The following is a 24,674-nucleotide window of genomic DNA, read 5'->3' as shown; positions in this document are numbered from 1 at the left end:
ATATTTTTAGCTAACAGATTTGTGCATGCATATCATTAAACACTTTTTGAATGGATAATATTCATGAATTTAACATTAAAAGATTTTTATTTTCATGTGAAGAGCACAAATTATGAAATCTACGTTTTTAAATTCTTTGTAATGCTATTTTAAATTAGAATATCAACATATTTCTATTATTAGTATCTCTCTCTGTATATATATATAAAGAGAGAGAGAGACAGAAATAGAAAAATCTATCTATATGTATACATATATGTTTAATTATTGTTTAAAATTATAATATACAGAACAGAAACAAGTTGACTTAAGAAAGATGAACAAGAATATTTCAAAATACATATAGATATAAAACCAACAATTTTGATTTTTTTGACCAATCAGTAACTGATAGAGAAAATTGAAGATGATAAATAAATACATAATAAAAGCATAATAGACAATAAAAGCACTCCTTTTTCCTTTCTAAACAGTTACCACAGTTCTAAAAACACATTTAAGCACAGACAAATTTTCTCTTTTGTACTGCTTCCCAATCAGCAGCTTAACTTCATCAGCAGCTTGAGTAGAGGGTGTTCAGAATTTGCTGTTTGCATAATTTTACAGAATTTCTTTCTCAATACTGTGATTCAACAGTTTAGGCCTGTATAAATTTCAATAACCAATTTAAAAAAAAAACTCCCTATGGCATAAACTTTAGTTTTAAAAAAATTAACTTATTTTGGCAAATTCTGAAGAGAACTGTTTTAATGTGCGATTTAAAGCTTTAAGTTTTGGTGTATAAAAAAAGATTTTTTTGGAAAAAATAAATTTACACATTGATAATTAGTCCCTAATACAATGTTATTCCATGCAAAAAAAAAAAAAAAAAAAAAAAAAAAAAAAGAGAGAGAGGTAAATCTTTAAGTAATTAATTAAGCCACTTGTTCCACCATGCATCTAGAGCAGGGTTTCTTAAATTTTTGGTCGCAATCTGCAGCATGGGGTCGCCAAAAATTTAAGCAGTGTTGATATTTCTTTAACTTATTATAATTATTTTACAATTACCAAATATTTTATTATTAGTAGCACAATGTATCTGAAAATAGATAAAGATAAGACAATGCAGACAAAGAAAAAACAAAAACGTTTCGACGCATTCTATTTATAATACATTCAATATACATACAATATTATTCCTTGCTTTGCACATGACGCTGTCATTTTGTCTGTTACTTATTTAAAATGTTCACATTGTTCTATGTCTTAAAATTAGAAATTAAAGTTAATGACCTAAAACTGCAATAGTATATTAAAGTACAAGTGAAAAAATTCAGTTTCATTCCCGCATGTGTTGGATTCGTGCAATACTTATGGGGTCCCAAAAAATTTTTATAAATATTATTGGGTCCGGGGGATCATGAATGAAAAAGTTAACCCTGATCTACAGCAATAGAATGGCACCTTTGTCTGAGTGTAAATTCTCCAAACATGCTTATAAAGTGGAAGTTTTGCAACCAAATAAAAATGCAAAATATAAAAGACGTTTATAATTAATTTGCGATCATATTCGCAAAATATTTTTTAAAATTACATAATTTTAAAGAAATTTGCTGCCTGCACAACTTTTTAGATATTTTTTAATGATTTCATAATAGATTTGAAACAGAGAAGATTTTCGCTCTTGTACTTTATTTGATACAGGTTTAAAAAGGAGGATATTTAGAAGGCTGTCACGTTTATTTGCATTTCACTTATTTTTCTATGGTAAATCACAAATCACATATCCATTGAGTATTGAATGACATTTCATGTTACAGGGTTATATTTTCATTTCTTTCAAGTTTTAACATTACTGCAATTTATTAAAAAAATATAAATTTGCATTGTCTATATATGAAATGAACATGATACTTGAATTTAAAAAAAATTTGAATAGTACTGCCACCTAGTAACATCATTTCCTACATGCGCGGTGGGACATTTAATTTTAGTACCATCTTTTAATTTCAACCATCTTTAATTAATACATATTTAAGATATAAGAAAATATGATAGCTGCTTTAAAAAAAATTGGCGACCTCAAAATTAACGACTCTATATTTGGTGCTCTTCTCCTAAATTCATCTATTCTCCCAAATTTGAGATCTTTCTATGTTATATAACGCTACAGGAAAAGGCCAACTAAACTAATACTAACCAATCATAACTTGTCTCTAGAATCGCACCTACTTTGGTATAAATACCTCTGGCAAGCTAATTACGTCATTATTCTGCTAGCTTCTACATTTTTAATATCTCCCTGCTTCGCTTCTTTAAAAATGCCAGCATCATTTTATGTTAAAAACTAATGTACAGAGAAATTTATCATATTTAATTATGATTGAATAAGTGTCTGCCCAAGTAATTGGATATGTGTGAAAATAAAGACTGGCGATTTGTCCAAATTCAGTTTTGTTACCTTCATTTGTACAGCTTAACCACAGTCATGACAGATATCATAAGCTGTTAAGAGTTCCAGGCTTCGACTCTACATTCCAAATCATTACATATATGAATTCCTATAATAATTTTTATTAGAAAATGAAACTTCCAGATAAAAATATTCATTCTAATACTAAAAGTTGTTGTTCAGATGATTTAAATTGAATAAGATATTAAGAAAAAGAAACTGCTCCAAAATTAGACCTGCATAAAATTTTTTCTACATTATTTCCATGAATGAATACTAGTGCTGCTATCTGTTATATATTTAGAAAACTAAAGGTGTAATTGTATGTATTTTAAATGAAATTTTGCAGCTTTCATCTAGGAGATAAAAAGGACCACCAGTCAAAGGGTTAAAAACAATAAAGTTGTATTTATACTTTTTATTTTCATTATTTTATTTTTGTATTAAAATATAAAAATATGTAAAAAATATTAATGTAAATATATGAACAGCACATCAAAAATGAGATGCTTAAAACTAATTCTATAATACAGTACGTAAATATACAAAATCAATAGAAATATATCACAATGAACACAACTTTATATCAGTAAGAATAGCAGATTCATATACATAGAGGAACTTTAAAAAATGTATATTTTTAGTCTCTGAATTAGCTTTTACTACGGTGATACTATGTCTTTTTAACAGTGGTATTATTTTGAACTGCAAAAAATTTTCTCAAAGCAAAAAAAGCAGGACCAAACTTTTGATGAAAAGTGAAACTTTTTGATATCCAGGATGGAAGAGAATCTTTTACAACTGAAGTATTATACCGATAATCTAGCAAAACTATTGCAGCATAGTCATTCTTATGACGTATTGCACGTCCAATTGATTGATTCACAGCTTTCATACATAAATTATTATAGTATATATCTCCAGCATTTTTAATATTTAATGAAACACCTTTCTGATTCAAATACGACATTTTCTCTTTCAGTTCAACAGAGAATTTATTAGGATATGGTAAACCTACCATAATCACACACCTGCCTAGATCATCAGAAAAATTTATGCCTTCACTCATTTTGCCTCCAACAATGCTAAAAAGTAAGGATCCAGTACAAGTGGATGACCCACTATTTGAAGAACATGCCAAAGAAATGCTTTTGGCATAATCGGATAAAATTCTGTCAACATCACTGCTAAACTTTGGCTCACGAAATATCTTCTTCCGTTTTGCAATGGAATCCAGTATTTTAGACTTTTTTAGCTCCTTATATATAAACTCTTCATAATTGTATGAAGGAAGAAAACATACAATTCCCCCCTGAACAGAATTGCAGATATTTAAAAGGACACTCCCAACTTCTTTGACAGTTTGAGGTAACTGTCTACTCTTAAATGTGAAGTCAAGCATGCTTCCACATGGACCAGTTTCTATGCCTATGGCTAACAGATTTTCAGAAGGTATCACATGTCCACATGAGAAAAAAGAAATCCTCTCTTTTGGCACACCGGCAGGCATGAAAAGTTGATCAACAAATTCTGAAATGGGTTGCATAGTTCCACCAGCAACAACTACAGACCTAGCCTCTTGAATAATTTCTTGAAAATGAGCCGCTGGATTAAGATGGAGAAATTTTAAAGATGACTTTTGTACAGTAGATGCTTTATTAAAAAGAACTCGTCCATATTCTGTTGGAAAAGTAAGAGTTTTGAGAAAGTGAATAAATGTAAAAAATGCAGATGGCTTATATTGTTCTTTATACTCATGTTTGTTTTCAACAATGGCTTCCTTTGCTACACTACTTTTCTTTTCTTTAAGCTGTGAAAGATACGCAGTTGTTGGAGATATTTCCGGTAACTCAGTTTTCTTGTTCTGATCATCCATTGGGCTAATTCCTTTAGCAACTCTTGCAGAAGTAAAACGATGCAACTTGTTCCCTATAAGACTATCTTCACAGAATTTCACTAGCTCAAAAAAATTGACATGGCTGACTCCACAGGAACTAATGAATTCATAGCAAGACATCATTCTGGAATCTGAATTGCTAATAGAGCTGCTTGATTTATCCAAATTGCTAATACAGCTGCTTGATTTATCTGAGTTGCTAATAGAGTTGCTTGATTTAACATAACCAAGGAAAGAGTTCAAAACAGAAATTAATAATTTAGTAAACCTTACATTCTTCTGTGAAAGTCTAGTATTATACTGCTTAAAATATGCATCAATTTGCCAAATGGATTGTAATAAACATAATCCAGTAATTTCAGCACTGTACATCCCATTGATAGCTTCCACCAAATTGTGTGCTTCATCAATAATAAGAACATTATTTTTCAACACAATTCCATAAGCATCTCGGGTAGCTTTGTGCATAAGTATGTTATATGGCAAAACAACGAGTTCAACATCAGGTATAACATTTCGAGATGCATAATAAGGGCAAGACAGCAACTCTTTTCCCATATGTACTATTTCTTCAATATCTTTTACAGATGACAAAATACTATCCTGCATGTCTGAAAGATTTTTGATAAATGGACAACACTTTTTTGAAGTTGCTTTCTTTCGCTGCAATTCAACACACTGGTCGTTAATCAAACTTAAATTCTTAAGTTTAGATACTGCTTCATTAATACAGTAATTGGCCCGAGATCCTAAAGCAGTTACTGTTATTAAGTCACGGTATGGACTTCGTTTGATTTCACCTAAAAATTGTGCTAATTGTGAATGTGTCCGACTGGAATAATATATTTTCAAAACATGAGTTTTTTCCTCTTTACAGTCATCTTTTTCATCTTCATCTTGAAGAACATCTAATAACAAATCCTCATCTATGATTTTATTATCCTCCGCAGTATTCTCATACTTTCTTCGCTTTGAGTTGTGAGTATCAAGCACAAAAGAGGCTTTCTTGGTTTTAAATTTTAATCTTAAATCATTAATACGTTCTTCATATTCATTTAAAATTTTTAATTCTTTTTTAGCATCTTCCACTTTAAAAGCTTTCTCCTGTTTCTTTAAGAAATTGTTAAACCAGTCATCTTCAGTATCTTCACAGTTTTCCTTTAATATATTCTGAAGTTCTGCTTTTTTATTTTCTTGAAAATCTTTTAACCATTTTAAAGCACCACATATAATGCTCAACGATTTGCCTGTACCTGTAGGACTTTCAAATATTCCAACTTTTTTATTTTGCAAAACTGAGTATAATTCTTTCATAAATTCTTTTTGAACGTCATACGGGGGGAATGGAAAAGGAAATGAAATTTCTTCACCCATTTCATATGAATTAAACTCACCTGCAAAAGAAAAAAGCAGGATTTTAGACAGAAATTTTATTAAAATAAAACCACAATTCGATACATAATACTTGGACCAAACAATTTAACAGAATTTTCTTCAAATGGAAACATTTTTCAGATAACAAGATTTGCGTTCAAAATTTAATACAGCAATAAACTGATAAAATACTTTGTATGATTCTTAATCACAGCTCATTCATATTAAATGTTCCCATAACAACGAAGGCTCCCTTTCAACACATATAAGTATTCTGTAGATTTAAATGATACAATGCATCACGTAGTAAAATCAAAAACCTAAAACTATGTATTTTTGAAATAAAAACTTACAATTTAAATTTCCTTCTACCTGATGATATTTATTATTTTTGAAAGAAAAAGAACAGAAGCTGCAGATCATTACTTTTGTGTTCAATAATAAATCTATTAAAAACACTCTGAGTAAATTATAAAAACTTTCAAACACAAGCAATTTGGTTAAATTTGCTCATTTCATTTTCAAGTAAAGATAATAGAGGATAAAAAAGAAAGAATAATAACTTTAAAGAGATAACAGAATATAACAAATATAATAATTTTTATAATGCAGTGTGTGGTGGAATTTGTAATGTGAATGTTCAAACATAGTAAGCATGAAGAAATAAATCAAGTAAATGATATGATAAAATGATGAGATAACAAAAAGTCAAATTTTTAAATTAAAAAGTTTAATTTTGGATATATATAAGAAATATTTTATATGTACAAAAATTGTTCAAATGAACAATCACATGCATCACATTCACTATAAATGAACAGCATAAGTACTGATGCACTCTTGTGGCAAACCATTTGGCTGCCTACCATACACTGTACAATGCCATGTTCTGTCACCCTGTAAAGTTGCGACTATCCTTTCTATCGCATGCTGCATGCAACTGCACAGCTAATTTATATTGCCATATAACAAATACATGCAATATACCAGGGGTGGCAAAACTTTATGACAATAGGAGCAGCATTGTAGGTATCATGTACGTTTGAGAGTCGTGGCTGGATTTGCAAAAAGCCGAAAACCCATATTTCTGTAGCTTAAGAAACAAGCAAATAGAGGTTTTTGAATAGAAAGAAATTTTTGAAGAAATTAATGACAATTTTGTAGATTTTTATTTAATATGTTTACATATAAATATAAATAAACAAATCTTATTATTCATGCTTTGTGTTTAAAAATGTGCATCCCAAGAAAGTATAAATTTGATTGCTGTACATTGCAGCTGAGTGTTCTAATTTCAAGCTGAAAACCAAGCATTCTCTTCTGGTTTCCTTTATATCCCTGCATTTATAATTGTTGTTTTAATTTCACGAAAGTTAACTGAAATCAGAAGAAAATATCTTGGTTTTTAAAAAAGAAAGAAAAGGGAAAAAAAAAAAAAAAAGCCTAAATCCACGTTATTTAGCTTGAAGCACAGAACTTTTTTTTTTCTTTTTTCTTTTTTCTTTTTAAGAATCATATACTACTTGTTCCAGTCTTACAGGGGGATTTTTAGTGGCCCATATATCAAATTATACCTGCAGACTTTGCCACATAAATGAAACGCGACTTATTCAGTGAATACAAGTATGCATGTGAAATCATCCATTTGCAAATCTATGCTAAATTATCTCCATTTGAATTGTCAAAAGTTTTTAGTGCCTGTGACATATCAAATTTGAAAGACTTGAACTGTGAAAGCTTGATCAAATTTGTAAGACCGGTGATTTGATCAAATTTGTGAGAGCTTAAGCAACACATGTCATAATTTTGTTTAAGGTACGCTTACCTGTCTGTTGGCATGATATATGGACTTTCTGGTGATTTGAAGCCAAATCACATGAATGTTTTCCTCCATTCTGTTTACCAGTGCTTAGTTATAAACAATGCCTCTCTTTCAGCCACTCTGCAATGTTGTGAAAGTGAGATGCTTCTTTAATAAATCTGATCCAGAAATTTTACTAAACAACCGATACTGATGGAGTATTTGTGTGTTTTAGCCCACAATGAATTCCCCCCTCTCCCGCCATTTTTAATAGCATATTGATTTTAGTGAGTAGTGAGATTTTTGATAGATAGTCAAATGAATGTTAGAGAATTAATTATTCATTTCATACTTGCATCTGGTTCTCATATTTCGTACTTGCATCTGCTTCATGCATTTCAGACAGACATCTGAATCAAAATTTTACAAATCATGGATATTTTCAGACACATTTTTGAAAGTTTAATCTGTGTTGTATAACGGATGCTGATGTTACTAACATTATTCTGAAATTCCCCGTGTTTCCATTATTCTGAAATTCTCTACAGAGAAACTGACTTCCTGCTCTAAAATTAACTAATGATCCCAAGAAACTTTTAAGCATGGCTTAAACAAGAAGAAGGACATTCAGCATAATTAAAATAATTAAATTCAGCATAATTAATTGAGTCGCCTTTTCCTCGCGACTCAAAATTCAAACATGCTTAAAAAATTGATGAATTAAATAGTGATCACTGCAAAGAATTATCCGTGAATATTACTGTGAGTGGCTATGAAGATTGTCAAAAAAATTGCATAAAAATGACCTGAACTGTTTAGGACTGAGGAATTAATTTAGAAAACCACCCGTACGTGAAAAAGTTGTGAATAGTCTCCAAGTAGAAGCAGGAAGACTTACGTCACCAACCATAAATTCCCCCAAATTTCAAATACTTCTCCAAACTGAAAGAAGACCTACATGGACAGCTATTTTCTTCCCTGAAAAGTTTCTTTAGCAGTTACCCAAGCGATTCAAGAACTTAGTAAAAGTAGCATTCTACAAGATCTTGCAAAACATTAGGTAAAAAAAAAAAAAAAAAAAAATTAGAGAGCCTTACATTTTAAATTTCCTTTGAATTTATGTGTTTTGTGCAGTCCCAGTGGCCATTACCTGCTTTAAAAGGAAAACTGCCATGATAGTAATTGGCAGTAATGGAATTATTTACAATTTTGTTAGTTACTCTGACAATAAATGCACATCCCACAGTTTGAAACTGATTAAATTATTACATACATAATATAATTTAGGAAATTAAACTAATGATTAATAAAGAAATGGAACATTGTATGATATCTATTTCAAATCTAATTATATTTCAAAAATTAAACTATTGTTTGTTCCAAAAAAATTGCACATAAAAGAGCAAAGGGACGCAAGCGGCTTGTGAGCTGCAGCTAACATATTGGAGAGTCGCATGCGGCTCACGAGCTGCAGTTTGGCCATGCCTGCAATATGCCTATGAACAACTGATGCATATTGAGAAAACAGATCTTTATTTTCCATTTTCATAATCTAAGCCATTTTTATAAATATCTTTTCTCTTGTACCTTAATTATCATACAATTACTACTATTACTTAAGCTCCCTAATATTTTAAACTATCACTTTTACTAATCTGCATTAGATTTTTAAATATATTACATTTGCATCATTTGTAAACCATCATAAAATACAATGGATGTCAAATCATCAAATTTTAGTTTTTAAAATGAAATATTTTGAAGACAGTTAACACTAAATCAAGCGTACAAGTTGTAAAGAAATTTTTTTTGAATTATATATATATATATATATATAGCAGTGAAGCTCCAAAAAAGGATTTATTCCGAAAAAGATATATTCGGGAATACTAATGTTCTTTTATAAAAAAAATTTTCGCATTAAACAAGAGCTTCAGTGGTCTGTTTCGGCGAAACGTGTAATGGTATTTAACCTAGTTCGACAATCAGTTTTTTTCCCTTGAAAAGCCAATTGAGAGTACGAGTGGGTTAATTCACCATTTTCCGCTATTTAATTATTGTATATTGTATTGTTGCAATTTGTGTCTTCATTTTAATTTTTAATTTTTACTTTTTATGCATTGGCATTTTTTCAATCTATGTTTTTTATTTGTACTTTCCTTATATATTTTTTACCGTCGCTCTATTTTTCATGTGAGTTAACTTTTCACATATCACAACGGTCAGATTAATTTTTTCGTGCATTAGCAAGTCTTCCAGCATTAATTTTGGCTGTTTTTTCGCGTGATTACGGTTTTTTTTTTTTTTTTTTCACACAGGTGTTAACATTTGGTTGAACTGAAAAAAAAAAAAATAATTTAAAGGCATTTCAAATAAAGCTATTAAATTTTTATTGCCTTTTTGCACAACCTATTTGTTTGAATAATCAGTTTTCTTCTATGTTATATTTGAAAAATAAATACAGAACAAAATTAAAAGTGGATCCTAATTTATGCTTAAAACTAAGTGAAATAAGACCAGACATAAAGAAACATCTTTCTTAAACAGGCCCAAATTTCATACTAAATTTTAGAATTAAAGTATTATAACTTAAATTTTGATAATTAATATGGTAACCAATTTCTAAGATAATATTTTTATGTGTGCATATTTAATACAAATAGCTAATAGGCTGTTCAAATGGGAATTATACGAGGATTGGAACTTTAATAGTGGCAACTATTTATTTACAAGGAATACAAAAGTGATTCATGTCACCATGTTTTACAGTGCTTCAATAAAGTCGCCAGCATTGTGTACAACCCGTTTCCAACGATGTGGAAGTCGCAGAATACCTGTAGCAGCGCCTGTTTTGTTGATAGTTTTTGAATGGACCAGTCTACTGCCGCAAGAATCTCAGGAACAGTTTGGAAGTGAGTGCCACGAAGCGGTTCCTTCATCTTAGGAATTAAGTCATAGTCACAAGGGCTTAGATCTGGGGAGTATGGTGGATGGTAAAGCACTTCCCAGCCCCATGGCTTGAACAAATCAGTCACAGCTTGCGCCACATGCAGTCGAGCATTGTCATGCAAAATGAGAGGAGCGTTCTGCAGAAAGTGTTGCCGTTTTTTTCTCAAAGCTGGTCGGAGATTGTGCTCCAAAAACGAGCAGTAATACTGCGCAATGACGGTCTGCTGTGGGGGAACGGTATGCGTTAGTATGACACCATCACAGTCGTACACGAGAATCACCATAACTTTCACATTGCTGGGGTTCTGATGAAATTTCGAACGTAGTGGTGACCCGTGATGACGCCATTCGTTTGATTGGCGTTTCAGTTCTGGCTGGTACGATCGGGCCCAAGTCTCAACCAGCATAATGATACAGCGTAAAAAAGCATCTCCTTCGCGCTCATAGCGCTCCAGGTGGGTTCGGGCAGATCGTATCGTAGCCATTTCTGCATTTCCGTCAATTGATGTGGAACACATTGTGAAGCAATTTTTCTCATGGACAGCCGTTCCTTCAGAATGTGCAGCACAGTCGTATGCGCTAATCCTGTTTGTCCGGCCAGCCAGTTTTTTTTTTTTCCAGTTTATCCAGACAAATTTCTTCTTAGTTTTTATTTTTGTATTACTGCGTTAAAATATTTCATGGAGCTACAGCTCCTTGTAACTTTTTAGCAAGATCGCTGCAATGTTTCTACCTACTACTATTATATATTTCGAAAAAATTTTTTTCCATCCTACTACAAGCCAAGTGCCATTTTTGAGATCTTTACACGGTTTTCCGAGGTTTCTGGCCCCCTTCGATAATAGGAGACGAGTTGCAGATAATGAAAATCTCTTCGTATTGGCTAAATGCCCACAGAACTTCGCTCCCCCCTACATACGTCATCCGAATGAAAGAAGAAATGCAGCCATTTTTCAACAAGTTTTAAGAGGGACAGCTTTGCATCACCAAAGGTCAGTTTTTGTTTCTTTTGTTACAACTTTTTCTTGGTCTTAGCAAGACCCACTTAGTTTGTTCTCTTATTAATTTTTGTTTTATTTTATTTTAATTACAGGTTTTCATTACAGATTTCTAAAATCTATAATTTGAAAATTAAATTGTTAATCTTTAAGCTTGCAGGCCCAGCCCGTATGTTTTTGTACTTTTAGGACTAATAGCTCATCGCTATTTATTTTCGTTTTTATTTTGATTTTAATTTTGATTTTAGTCTAGAGTTAGGAAGTTTAGGTATTGTTTAACATATTTTAACACCTTAATGTGTCATTCTGTGCGGACGCGTCGGGAAATTGGAACAGAGAATTGAGACTATTAAAATTTCCAAGACACTTTGTCTAAATTTTAAAAAAATTTTTAGCGAAAAAGTTTCAATTAATTGTCTGTTTTGGCGAAACGCGTAATGGGGTTAGCTTGATTCGACGTTCAAATAAATGAAATTTCCCTTGAAAAGCCAGTTTGGAAGTCGAATTGGGCTAATTTACCATTTTCCGCTTACTTTTTAACTTTTTTCTGTTTTTTAATGTTTTACATGTCTAATGGTTTGATTTTCATATGTATTAATTTTTTTAAAACGTGTTGAACCTTTTGGAGCAGCAGCTCTTGGTAACTTTTAGGCGAGCTTACTACAGTTTATATATATATATATATATATATATGTCATAATAAAAGCACAAGGAAAAGCCGGAGCAGTGTAGATGCGTGATTAGACCCATATTGAAGAAGATTTTGATTGCGTAGTATGCTAGTAATGCTAACTTGGTAATATCTAAAGAACTTCGCAGTCGAGGCAGTTTTAATTCCATTTTTATTTGCAACTGATATTTGTGGCCACAATCACTTGGCACTCTAGTCGTGCCTTTCCACAGAAGATTTACATTTTTGATATTGTTGAGATAGAAAGCAAGCCAGCGAAATTACATCTTAGCACAGTAGAGAGCAAAAGCTGAAGTGTGTAGTTATGAAAGGTGGAAGCACGGCAAAGAGAAAAGTTTTGGTTTACAATGCCAGTTTAAGTTCCCAATTATTACGTCATCAGAGCTGCGCGGGCCATAGAGTGATCTAGAAATGACGCAATGCAGAGAAGTTATTACGATTTTAGAATAGAGAGGAAGAATTAATGTTTATAGTTATATTATAATTCTGATTCATATAATTTTATCTTACATATATAATTAAATTAAAAATAAATTCAAAGCAAATTTAGATATCAAGTCAAATTAAGTAGTACAGAAATAATAATTGGCAAAAATATTGCAAAAATTAACCATATTAAATGACTAAAAATAATCAAATACACAAAAAAGGAGATAAATAGCAAAGGATTTATATATCCCATTATATCTTCTTCAAAGCACTGGTATGCCAAGATATGGAAACGAAACCTGTTCTGAGCCAACAAATGTACAATTAAACTTAAAAAATGAACTCAGAACCAAACTGTGCATCTATTTGCCCAAATCCAACAGGCAAGAAATGAAAATAAAAATAGGCTTCAAACTTGCTTTCATGGTAAAAAGCAAGCTTAAGCAAAACATTCAAAAAATGTTACTTGTTTCCTGTACAATGAAAAATTTAAGTGGTTCAATCAAGATGGTTTTATAATCAAACATTTTTTATTATCAAAGCAATTTTTAACTTAAGGAAAAAAAATTGATTTTCTCATTTATTAAGGGTCCAATTCCATAGCAATAAAGCTATCATTCATTCATCTAAATCCATTATTGAATTTCTTACTAAAATAACAAATAAGAAATAAAATTTTCGTTCCACCCACCATATTTCTTCAAAGGCATCTAATATTTCATCAGAGAACTACTGGCCTGTAGAAGCGATATACAAAAGCACTTTATAAATGCAGCTATACCGAATGGACTAAGGAAAATAAGAAAAGAAACGAAGAATGAAATACTATGGCTAACTATAAGAAATACCTCCTTATTTGTAATTAAAGATGAGATTAATACTTTAAACCAGCAATTCTCAACGTGTGGTATGCAAATAAACACAGTATTTTTAACTATTAAATTTAAATATTAAAAACCCCAACATCCTGTTTAAGTTTTTTCTCTAACACTCCTAAATTTACATGACCTGAGCTTTGTTCAAGGTCAACAGCCACTCACAGACATTAGCAAAATAATCAATTTTTATTTTCACAAATATTCTTTTAGCCATAGATATAACAAAATTTGTCATAAACGATGTTTTTAAAATAAATAATAGAAATGGATGTTGTATTTGAGATGAGAAAAATGCTTACATTTTACATGCACATTAAATCACATGATAGAATACTGACCTTTGTTTTTCATGAAGACAAGAAAAAGTGTTGCCATTCTGCTTTAACTAAATTAGAAACTTAGCTACAAAAAAGAACTTTTGATAAAAATTTCCTGTAATTGAACTCTAACTGAAGATTTCAAAAATAACACAGGTGTTAACATTTGGTTGAACTGAAAAAAAAAAATAATTTAAAGGCATTTCAAATAAAGCTATTAAATTTTTATTGCCTTTTTGCACAACCTATTTGTTTGAATAATCAGTTTTCTTCTATGTTATATTTGAAAAATAAATACAGAACAAAATTAAAAGTGGATCCTAATTTATGCTTAAAACTAAGTGAAATAAGACCAGACATAAAGAAACATCTTTCTTAAACAGGCCCAAATTTCATACTAAATTTTAGAATTAAAGTATTATAACTTAAATTTTGATAATTAATATGGTAACCAATTTCTAAGATAATATTTTTATGTGTGCATATTTAATACAAATAGCTAATAGGCTGTTCAAATGGGAATTATACGAGGATTGGAACTTTAATAGTGGCAACTATTTATTTACAAGGAATACAAAAGTGATTCATGTCATCATGTTTTACAGTGCTTCAATAAAGTCGCCAGCATTGTGTACAACCCGTTTCCAACGATGTGGAAGTCGCAGAATACCTGTAGCAGCGCCTGTTTTGTTGATAGTTTTTGAATGGACCAGTCTACTGCCGCAAGAATCTCAGGAACAGTTTGGAAGTGAGTGCCACGAAGCGGTTCCTTCATCTTAGGAATTAAGTCATAGTCACAAGGGCTTAGATCTGGGGAGTATGGTGGATGGTAAAGCACTTCCCAGCCCCATCGCTTGAACAAATCAGTCACAGCTTGCGCCGCATGCAGTCGAGCATTGTCATGCAAAATGAGAGGAGCGTTCTGCAGAAAGTGTTGCCGTTTTTTTCTCAAAGCTGGTCGGAGATTGTGCTCCAAAAATGAGCAGTGATACTGCGCAATGACGGTCTGCTGTGGGGGAACGGTATGCGTTAGTATGACACCATCACAGTCGTACACGAGAATCACCATAACTTTCACATTGCTGGGGTTCTGATGAAATTTCGAACGTAGTGGTGACCCGTGATGACGCCATTCGTTTGATTGGCGTTTCAGTTCTGGCTGGTACGATCGGGCCCAAGTCTCAACCAGCATAATGATACAGCGTAAAAAAGCATCTCCTTCGCGCTCATGGCGCTCCAGGTGGGTTCGGGCAGCATCGTATCGTAGCCATTTCTGCATTTCCGTCAATTGATGTGGAACCCATTGTGAAGCAATTTTTCTCATGGACAGCCGTTCCTTCAGAATGTGCAGCACAGTCGTATGCGCTAATCCTGTTTGTCCGGCCAGCTGACGAATAGTTTGGCGGCGATCACTGTCCATTAGTGCGGCAACAGCTTGCACGTCTGCATTGCTGACACTCATACGACCTGGCCACAGCATGTCTGCCATGTTTTGGCCTGCTTCATTGAATGCTTTCACCCATCTTGCTACGGTTCTGTAAGGTAATGCAGATTCCCCGCAAGCCTCTTGAAGCCCTTGATAACACTGTTGTGCTGTATGACCTCTGGCAATTCAATTTTTATCCAACATCGCTGTTCTTGTTTTGAAAACATCCTGACAACACTTACTTTAGACCGCGAGCTAATACAAGGATCCGTTCTTAGCGTCACTCCGCATGCACGTGATGTAGGCAGGACGAGTCTTTTTGCTGAGAGGTAAGGTAGGTATGTACTTCACGTGTGGTATATGCGATATTCTTTGGTTTTGTTGCATAGCGTTTTTTCAGCTGTGTTGCCACTATTAAAGTTCCAACCCTCGTATATATTTACTTCATATTTCTATTGAGAAATTCAAAAATTAATCATTGTAAAATGTAGTGGGGGGTACTAGAGTTTATCAATTTTTGTTTAAATGTTAATTTCAGATATACACTAAGAACTTATCACCAAATAGGGAAATAATGCAAGATCATGAGGATAATATACTAAAATTGTATCCTAGAACACATTGAACTTTTGCATTTAAAATTAACATCAAATTTTTGCTTTGAATATAAGCAAAAATTTTTAACTTATATGTATCATCTTACAGTTTTAACTAATATGCCTTATTACATTAAATCCACAAATTTACAAAATTTTATAACAATCTACATTTCAAATACTCTTCAGATTTGAAACGCTTAGGAATAATTTAATGAATGATGCCCAAGATTGATAAAAAATAGCCAAATTATATATATATATATATATGTAAGATTAAAAAAATGTAAATCAAAATTATAACTATAATGAAACAGTTTTCAAACACATGGTCATGGCAAGACAGATTTCAGAAAATGTTAAATGTCAACAGTCTAAAAGTCTAAAAGAAAAAATCTGATGTGTACACCACATGATTTCCTTGTATGGAATATTAAATTATAGGCATTTTTTCTTGCATTTCATTCACACTTATTGGATTGAATTAAATCTACTTCACCGACAGCACATAAACCACAATAGAATAAATGCATTCTTTAAAAATCACTCTATTTCTTTACCATAGCGACACTCTGGCGCTAGGTTCACTTAACAGTATTATATTTCGTTCACATCATAACACAGAATGCACAAAATTTATATCATTTAAAGAATTATCTAATTGTTGCCACATGTTCTATTCAAATACTATAATAAAGCTAGAATGATGTATAAAAGAAATTAAGCAAACAAAACAAAAAAGAAACAGTTTTTCACATACGATTGAGTACTTCTCATTCAATTAATTCAGTTATTATCTTTGTTGTTACGAAGCTTTCGCAACAAGGCAAAAATACATAAAGTCAAAATATCTGTATTAAAAATTACAAAGTAAATCTTAAACACTTATTTCCTCAAAAAATTCCAGAAAGGATTAGGCATGATTTAATTCGCAATAATAAATAAAGGCGTTATCTTTGTTGTTACGAAGCTAAGTGTCTCTAGACTGGCAACAAATCCACTATTCTGCTGTTTCAAATGTAAACAAGCAATGGCCACCATCAAAAACATTATTAGGCTTAGCAGCACTTAAACAACTTTAAAATTGCTGATAATTCTAAAAATATTGCATACAGATTTACTAAAGGCATAAAAAGCTTAACCGGAAGATAAGAACAACATAATTCAATCATTTTTAAAGTAAAAAATGTACAAGTTACAAGCATATAAGAGTAAAGAAACTGAGATTATGGAGCCGGGTAACAGAGTGGATATATATATAAATATATTTATATACGTTTGGTGCGGCCGATTACAACTAAAATACGAGGTGCACATTTACATGTTATAGCAGTCCTATATACAAAATTTCAACGTTCTGATGCTACTCATTTTTGAGTTATGAGAGATACGTACATACGTTCGTACAGACGCCACGAAATATTCTCTTCAGAATTCATTTTAAAGCAGTTTTATAATTTTTTTGGAGGAAAAGATTCTTTTATTATGTTCTTACGCACAGATATCACGCAAAAAGATCGTTAAATTTCATTCGATAGCGGTCAAAATGGATATTTTCGTTGAAATATGCTGCCTAAAACTTTTCGCTATTACAATACAAGGAAGTAAAAAGGATTTTTGGAATAGTAACAGACAAAACATATGAGGATAAACAATGTCTTAATGATGTTGAAGTGGAAAGACACTGAAGAATGGGACAGAGTTCTGTGGAAATATTGTCTTCTGGTTTGCTGCCTTTAAGATGTTTGGTAATTCTTTTATTTTATAATATGAATAATAAAATGTGAATTCATTTTAGCAGTAAAGTTTTATATCATAATACTAACACACATACCTTCAGTGTAATGTTAGTTTTAAATGATAAGAATAAAATATTTAAGAAGATTTTACACTTAGATTTTATGACATTTTGGTTACATAACTTAAATTAGCAACAGCTTCTTAATTCTTCATTTTAGTTTGGGTCTTTATGCCTCTTGATTCTAAAAATAGCAATTGTTTATTATCACTTTTCTGGACTGTGCCATTTCTTGATTAATCCACATCTTATGACTTTTGCATAATGTGGTGACATAAAAGGATCTAAATTTCAAGCAGACAATAGTAGTTTTCGAACATTATCAATTATACAATCAAATGCACTGAAACCAAAACTAACACATTCTGAATTCAGGTTTCATCTTGAATGCAATGCACATGCTTTCTGCACCTTGGCTTATCAGAGCTTTTTCTTTGCTGCTTCTTGTTATATCACAACAATATTAAAAATTTAAATGTTATATTCCGGAATGGGCATGATTAATGTGCCAAGATATTTGTGGCCTTGAAATTTTTAATTGCAATAAAAAAAAAATGTTAGATGAATCTGAAATATCTGCTATGACTTCATGTGTGAGCGAGTAAGTGTGTGAGTGAAACAGAAAAAAGATTTTTCATGCTGACATCTTTCAAGGACAATCACCTCTTAAAATGACAAGTATCAACAAAGAACATATACGAGGGCCATCCAGGAAGTAGATTACGTTTCTGTCTGTGTCCGCTAGGGGCGGGGCTAGCGCGGCCATCTTGGGGTCAGAGCGTTGCGCAGCTCAGTCTGCATCTAGCCGTGCTAGTGAGAGGTTCGTGCTGTGCTCCGTTCAGATACTGTGACGGTTTGAAATGCCTGCGTTAATTGAAAATCCCGCGAGCTGCGAGGTGCGCTCAGTAATAAGGTTTCTGACTGCAAAAAACTGTAAACCGATAGAAATCTATCGGCAGCTTCGTGAAGTGTATGGGGACAACATTATCACTGAAGGTGGAGTGCGTCAGTGGGTCATAAGATTTCAAAATGGCCGAACCAATGTTCACGACGAAGATCGAAGTGGGAGACCCAGCATAGTGACCGCCGAACTTCTCGAAAAAGTCGATGCTAAAGTCCGTGAAAATCGAAATTTCACAATAACGGAACTTTCTTTGAGTTTTCCACAAATTTCGCGAAGTTTGTTGCACGAAATCATCAGCGAAAAGCTTGGTTACCACAAGTTTTGTGGAAGAAGGAATTTCCAAGCTCGTACATCGCTACGATAAATGCCTTAATTTGTATGGTGACTATGTAGAAAAGTAGTATTTGAGTGTGGCTTTCATCTGTATATAATAAAATTTGTTTCCTATACTTTGTTTATTTTTTTATTCCAAAACGTAATCTACTTTCTGGATAGCCCTCGTATAAATACTAATACTGAGTATCTCCTCTCTAAAGACACTTCTAGATCAGAATCATATAGAATGATGAGAATATTAAATACCTGATGCATCATCTGACTTCCTAATACAGTTACAGTAAACCCTCGTTAACATGAACCTCAAGGGACTGAAAAATTAAGAGTTTGTGTTAAAAAAAACTCATGTTAACTAGGACTCAAATATTTTTTGAAAACAAAATTTCTACACATCAACCATTTACAGTATGTAGTTATATGATTACAATATATTATGCATGTTGTCATAAAAAAAGCCACAATAATACAGGGTGTTTATAAAGTACCAGACCCATTTTGATGTTTAATAACTCATAAAATAATGAAGATATAAACAAACTTATGGCATTTATTGATGGAATAACTTATATATTTTCCTTTTCAGGTTTGAATATCTTTATTTTTGTAAATATCGTCTGTGCGTGTGGTTAATTTCAGATAATTTCATTTTCCAGTCTAAATATCTGTACTTTTCTAGATATCATCTGCTTATTAACTGCATTTTTCTCTCTTTTGTTTTTGGCAACAATTGCAATGTTATGTTTACTTTTGATGTGTTCGTTCTAATACTTTTGTACATATTCAACCGGATATTAAGGAGAATGCATACACCACAAGAAAAAGCACAGATTTTATGGTGGTTCATAGAAACGAAATCCATAATGCAAACACAGAGAAAATGCAGAAGAATTTGATGTTGAGCGTGTCAGAGAGACATTTTTACACAATCCTAGATGATCTGTGAGATCAGCGGCAGGAGATTTGAATATGCCAATTTTGACGGTGTACAAGGTTATTAAGAAAAAATTAAGACTGCATGCATACAAAGTTCAAATTGTTCAAGTTTTGGAACCGGATGATAGGCTTAGGAGGATGGCCTTTGCAACAGATATGCTCTGGATGATAGAAGATGCTGCTGAATTTCTGAAGTGCATAATGTTCTCCGACGAAACATCCTTTCATCTTTCTGGCATTGTTAATTGCCATAATGTGCGCATAAGGGGATCTGAATTTGGGATTCCCCAAAGGTTAATGTGTGGTGTGGACTAATGCACGACCGAGTCATTGGGCCTTTCTTTGTTACAGAAAAGATGGTCTCATCAGTCGTATACTTAGACATGTTGGAAAACTTCATATTTCCACAACTAGAAGAGCTTCAGCCACATGTCTTTTTGCAACAAGATGGTGCACCACCTCATTGGGGTACCATCGTTCATAGTTCTTTGAATGACCATTTTACAGAAAGATGGATTGGGTGAGGAGGTCCAATGCCTTAGCCATCCAGATCACCTGATATAACGCCACACGACCTTTTTCCTTTGTGGATTTGTAAAGGACAACGTTCACAGGAGGAGAGTGTCGAACAATGATGATCTAAAAGCCAGAATTACAACCGCAATGGCCTCTGTGGATGCCGACATGCTTGCTGGTACCTGACTTGAAATTGAATATCGACTTGATATTCTCCGTGCGACGAAGGGGGCCCACGTGGAAGTTCATTGACAAGGGTCATGAAACTTTTTGAGTCTATCTAGCCATTTATATTATTAATTTTAATCTATCTTTATTATTTTATAAGTTATTAAACATCAAAATGGGTCTGGGACTTTATAAACACCCTGTATATTGATTACTGTACTGTAACTTGAAAAAATATGCTTACTGATCACCATCTTGAGTGCCATCAGTACTCATGGCTTCCATAAAACTAAGTCAGTTTAGATGTTGCAGCAAAATGTTCTACAGTGTCGAAGGCATGCAACATTTTCTGTTGGATGGGCAAAATGTTATGGTCTTCACTTTCTTCTGATGACATTTGTTGACACAAAACTGCTTGTACATCAGATTCCAATGGAAGAATACGTGACAAAATCGTCTGCACTAACAAACTACTCAAAACTAATCACTAATGCAATGATCGTGATTGTCAAGCAGTGTTACTTGTGCTGGCTATGTTTTAAAGAATACAATGTATTCTGTGAGGTTTTCAATTAAACAGGATGTTAGCAATCTGAACACAGTCCAAGCAGAGAAACCACTTGATTAAAACATGAAAATTTTGAAAGTTCGTGTTGAATGATAAAATCTAATGCCGCAATGGGCCAAAAAACAGTTCATAATTCCTGCTTATCAAAATTTGAGTTAAGCAATTAAACTTCCTATAAATCATATACATCGCTGTTGGGATTGAACTTTTATTCATATTAGCCGAGTATTTGCTTTAAGCGAGTTCGTGTTAAGGGGCTTTACAGTATATTTTAAAACAGAAATCACACAACTCTTTTATTAAATAATACATAGTTTATATTTTTGTCAAATTACTCTATGCATATAATATTTTAAAGTAATTTCAAACTGTTTGCCTTGCACAAATTGTCAAAGTAATGAACAAAAAATAAATAATTTCCTTTCTGAGAGTCACAATTGTAATGATGTAAGTAGTCTAGAGTAAGTAGTGGTTACTTAGACAGAAAAGACAAACACATTAGGCAACATGTTGCATTGATGATGTTTCTGAGATCTTACTACATAGCAATGCAAATGTAAAGCTGTAACTGGCATTGGAAAAATAAAATGTAATTATTGACCTGACCAGGTTGCATCTAATGTACTAATTAAATAATTGAGGGTTAATTGTGATTTTAATGTAGTGACTTTTTGACTGTTAGTTTATGAAAAATTATGTTTTTATAAAAAAATAATAAATTGGCATTTTATATTTTAAAATAATTTTTGTTCCTCAATTGCAGCATTCGACAGAGCATGATGTCTTGTTTTATTCTTTCTAGAGCAGAACATGTTGGTTATAAATATTTAAAAGTTGCTAGTTTTATTTTCCAAATTCCTGCTTTATTCACGGTTCTCTTATTAAAAAATACTTTACTTCTTTGTAAAGAATTTTACACCTTGTTCATTTGTAATTTACACCTACCAACACATAACTGTAATCAAAAGTGATAAGCATGGAAATCAAAACAACACTTTGTTTTCAGTTTGACAAAAAAAAAAAAAAAAAAAAAAATGCTTAATGCATTAATTTACACTTTACATTTACAAGAACATACTTACCTAAATACAGAATATACAAAGACAAAATCTATTTACTTTTGTTAATAAAAAAACCTCATTAAAGGAAAAAATGAAATACTTGTGACTTTATTTCAAAGTTATCTCTATTCAAATTCTATTTACTACTCTTAATATAAATATCAACTTGCAGCTTTTCAAAAGCCACTTGTGACTTCTGAATATTTTTAAGTTTTAATATATGATTTTAGTAACATCAGATATTTTCAAACGGTGCTAAATTTAGGAGTTAATATTAATTTTAAAATAAGCCTTTATAAAATCAGCTAAGATATACATATTCACTCGTATGAATCATATTCATTCATATGAATTTCAGAAAACTGAATTTTAATTTTGCTATAGTGAATTATTGCAATAGTAGCTCACATAATTGTTTTTATTTATGGTTAAATAATATGTATAAAGAATGATTATAGCAAAGAAATGGCATGTTTCTTAGATTACATAATAAATGAAAATACAGAAGTATAAATTGCTCTTTTCAGAAATATTTTTTTTTTATTCCTAGCATGCATTCTAGCACACTTTTTTTAAATTGATAGCATGCAAACATCCCATCCATCAGACAAAATTCAAATCAATATTAATAATAATATTGATTTGAATTTGATAATTTGTTATATCTTTACAAATTATCTTTAAGAATAAATTAGCTCTGAAAAGCAAGGTATTGCTGCTTTTATGAACCTATCTATTTTCAATGAACACGCTGCTTATTCAGTTTTAATGAAGAATTAAAACTTTAAAAAATGATTAGATATATTTTCTTTTAACCCCTATCAAATTTCAGTATGAAAGCTATTAGATACTATTCGGTTTCGAAGGCCGTAAAAAATCGCCAAACTATTGTTGATGCCAATGCTGCCAAAAATAATTGCGGCAAGAAAGGAAGTATAACAGTAAATGACTATTTAAGATTGATGTTTTAATTTAGATGAAAGGTTAATTTCATATAATACTTTTTTATTATTATAATTTATATGAAAAAGGCTAAACATGACTGAATGGAAGCATAAGAGTAAATAACTATTTCAGATCATTATTATAATTTATATAAAAATTGCTAAACATAACTGAATGGATGCCTGCATCGCTATTTCGCTACCAACTTATCGCTAAAGCATAATTTCATCTCGTTGGTTGTTCAAACGTAATTTTCTATAATGAATGATGCCTTTTCTTTGAAAATATTCTTGGTAAAGTGCAGAATCGCTCACTTATTTGTTTGCCGCTTTGTACAAGGGTAAAAACAATTGGATTTTTGTCAATTTTCTTTTACTTTTTAAGTGAAAATAGGTCGATATGTACATAGATAAAGTCAAAGGGGTGCACAGTGCCATTTTTGTGCAATTCTAGAATTTTTTTTAAAGTGAAAATAGGTCGATGTGCACATGGATACCGAGTATGTGCAATTCTTAAAAACGCGTCAAGCAGTGGGTGATTCTGCACTTTACCCAAAACTTTAATGCCGACTTTTCGTTATGGGCAATTCCCAAATTATTAAATCCATAGGATATCAAAAACGGATTAAAAATAAATAAAAAAAAAAAAAAAAAAAAAAAGGATTCAAAAATTAAACTAGTATTTTAACAGCGTCTTAAGAAATATAGAACTATATAAACGTACGCAATCTGAAATCAGCCCGTACGCTAGATTTGGCGCGCTGTTAAATGGGCGCGTTTGCTAGATTTGGCACTTTTGCGCATACATTTTCACTGCAATTTTTTACGGCCCTCGAAACCGAATAGTACCAGCTATTAATATAAAGTATAAAAGAAATAGCCGGGGGGGGGATTCTCTCAGATAATCAGACACCAATAGCATGATAATCAGTAGTTCATTTCTAACTTAATATAGTGTAAGTTTGGGTACGACATAGCTAGAGTGTAGGTTAAAAGCTTTCTTACTTGAAAACATCAACAAATGACAAACATTTTAGATGTCACTTTATGAAAATCTACAGATGCATTATAATTTGAAAAATAACAAATTTCTAATAATAACTAATAATTAACAACAAATTTCTATATTTAAACAACAAAAAAAGAAATTCATATGAAAAGCACATATCAATATTAGAATAACTGAGTAGATAATAAATGTTTTATGTGACCTCATTTTCTGATGTTGACCTCATTTTCTGATCCAGATTAGCATTTTGTAGTTAACACTGAACAAAAATAATTATAAACTTTCACATAACCTAAATAGCATGCACCCAGTATAAATTATGATAAAGCAAAATAATACTGCCTACACGTGACAATCTATTTACTGGTACATATTTGCTGTAACAAAAATCATTGCAATAATAAAGATAACTCTTAATGTTAAATATCTAACATGGTATGCAATGTTTGAGAAATGCATATTTAATAATTACTTTAACATCAGAGTTGTAATATTATAATTTATTATGCAATTTCTCATTACTTATCCTGTACAGAGGTTTTAGAGCCATAGATTTAATTTTTGAAATGGTCTTTGAAGTACATTACATTTTTGGCTACATATTTTCATTTAAGTAATTTTCCTTTAAGTAATTAAGTAATTTTTCTTTC

General features: G+C 31.7%; 1 protein-coding gene across 6 annotated transcripts in view; it reads right to left on the bottom strand.

Moving 5' to 3' along the window:
• Positions 1-441: 441 nt before the first annotated feature.
• The window catches only part of LOC118193522 (ATP-dependent DNA helicase DDX11), a 36,937-nt gene continuing 12,704 nt past the window's right edge, over positions 442-24,674 (bottom strand). For 4 of the 6 annotated variants that reach the window (XM_035365547.2, XM_085815121.1, XM_085815120.1 and 1 more), the window contains 2 exons: positions 19,072-19,136; positions 442-5,722 (listed from right to left, as the gene is read on the bottom strand). In XM_035365547.2, the coding sequence (XP_035221438.1) occupies positions 3,105-5,722; positions 19,072-19,136 (2,683 nt within the window). In that variant the 3' untranslated portion in view covers positions 442-3,104. The remainder of the gene's footprint in view (positions 5,723-19,071; positions 19,137-24,674) is intronic. The other 2 variants (XM_035366186.2, XM_085815123.1) reach the window with 1 other exon arrangement.

Source organism: Stegodyphus dumicola, chromosome 4 (genome assembly GCF_044657685.1).
Source record: "Stegodyphus dumicola isolate Sdum_Otavi_A_Nest chromosome 4, ASM4465768v1".
Classification (NCBI taxonomy): domain Eukaryota; kingdom Metazoa; phylum Arthropoda; class Arachnida; order Araneae; family Eresidae; genus Stegodyphus; species Stegodyphus dumicola.
This window is presented reverse-complemented; position numbering and strand designations above follow the sequence as displayed.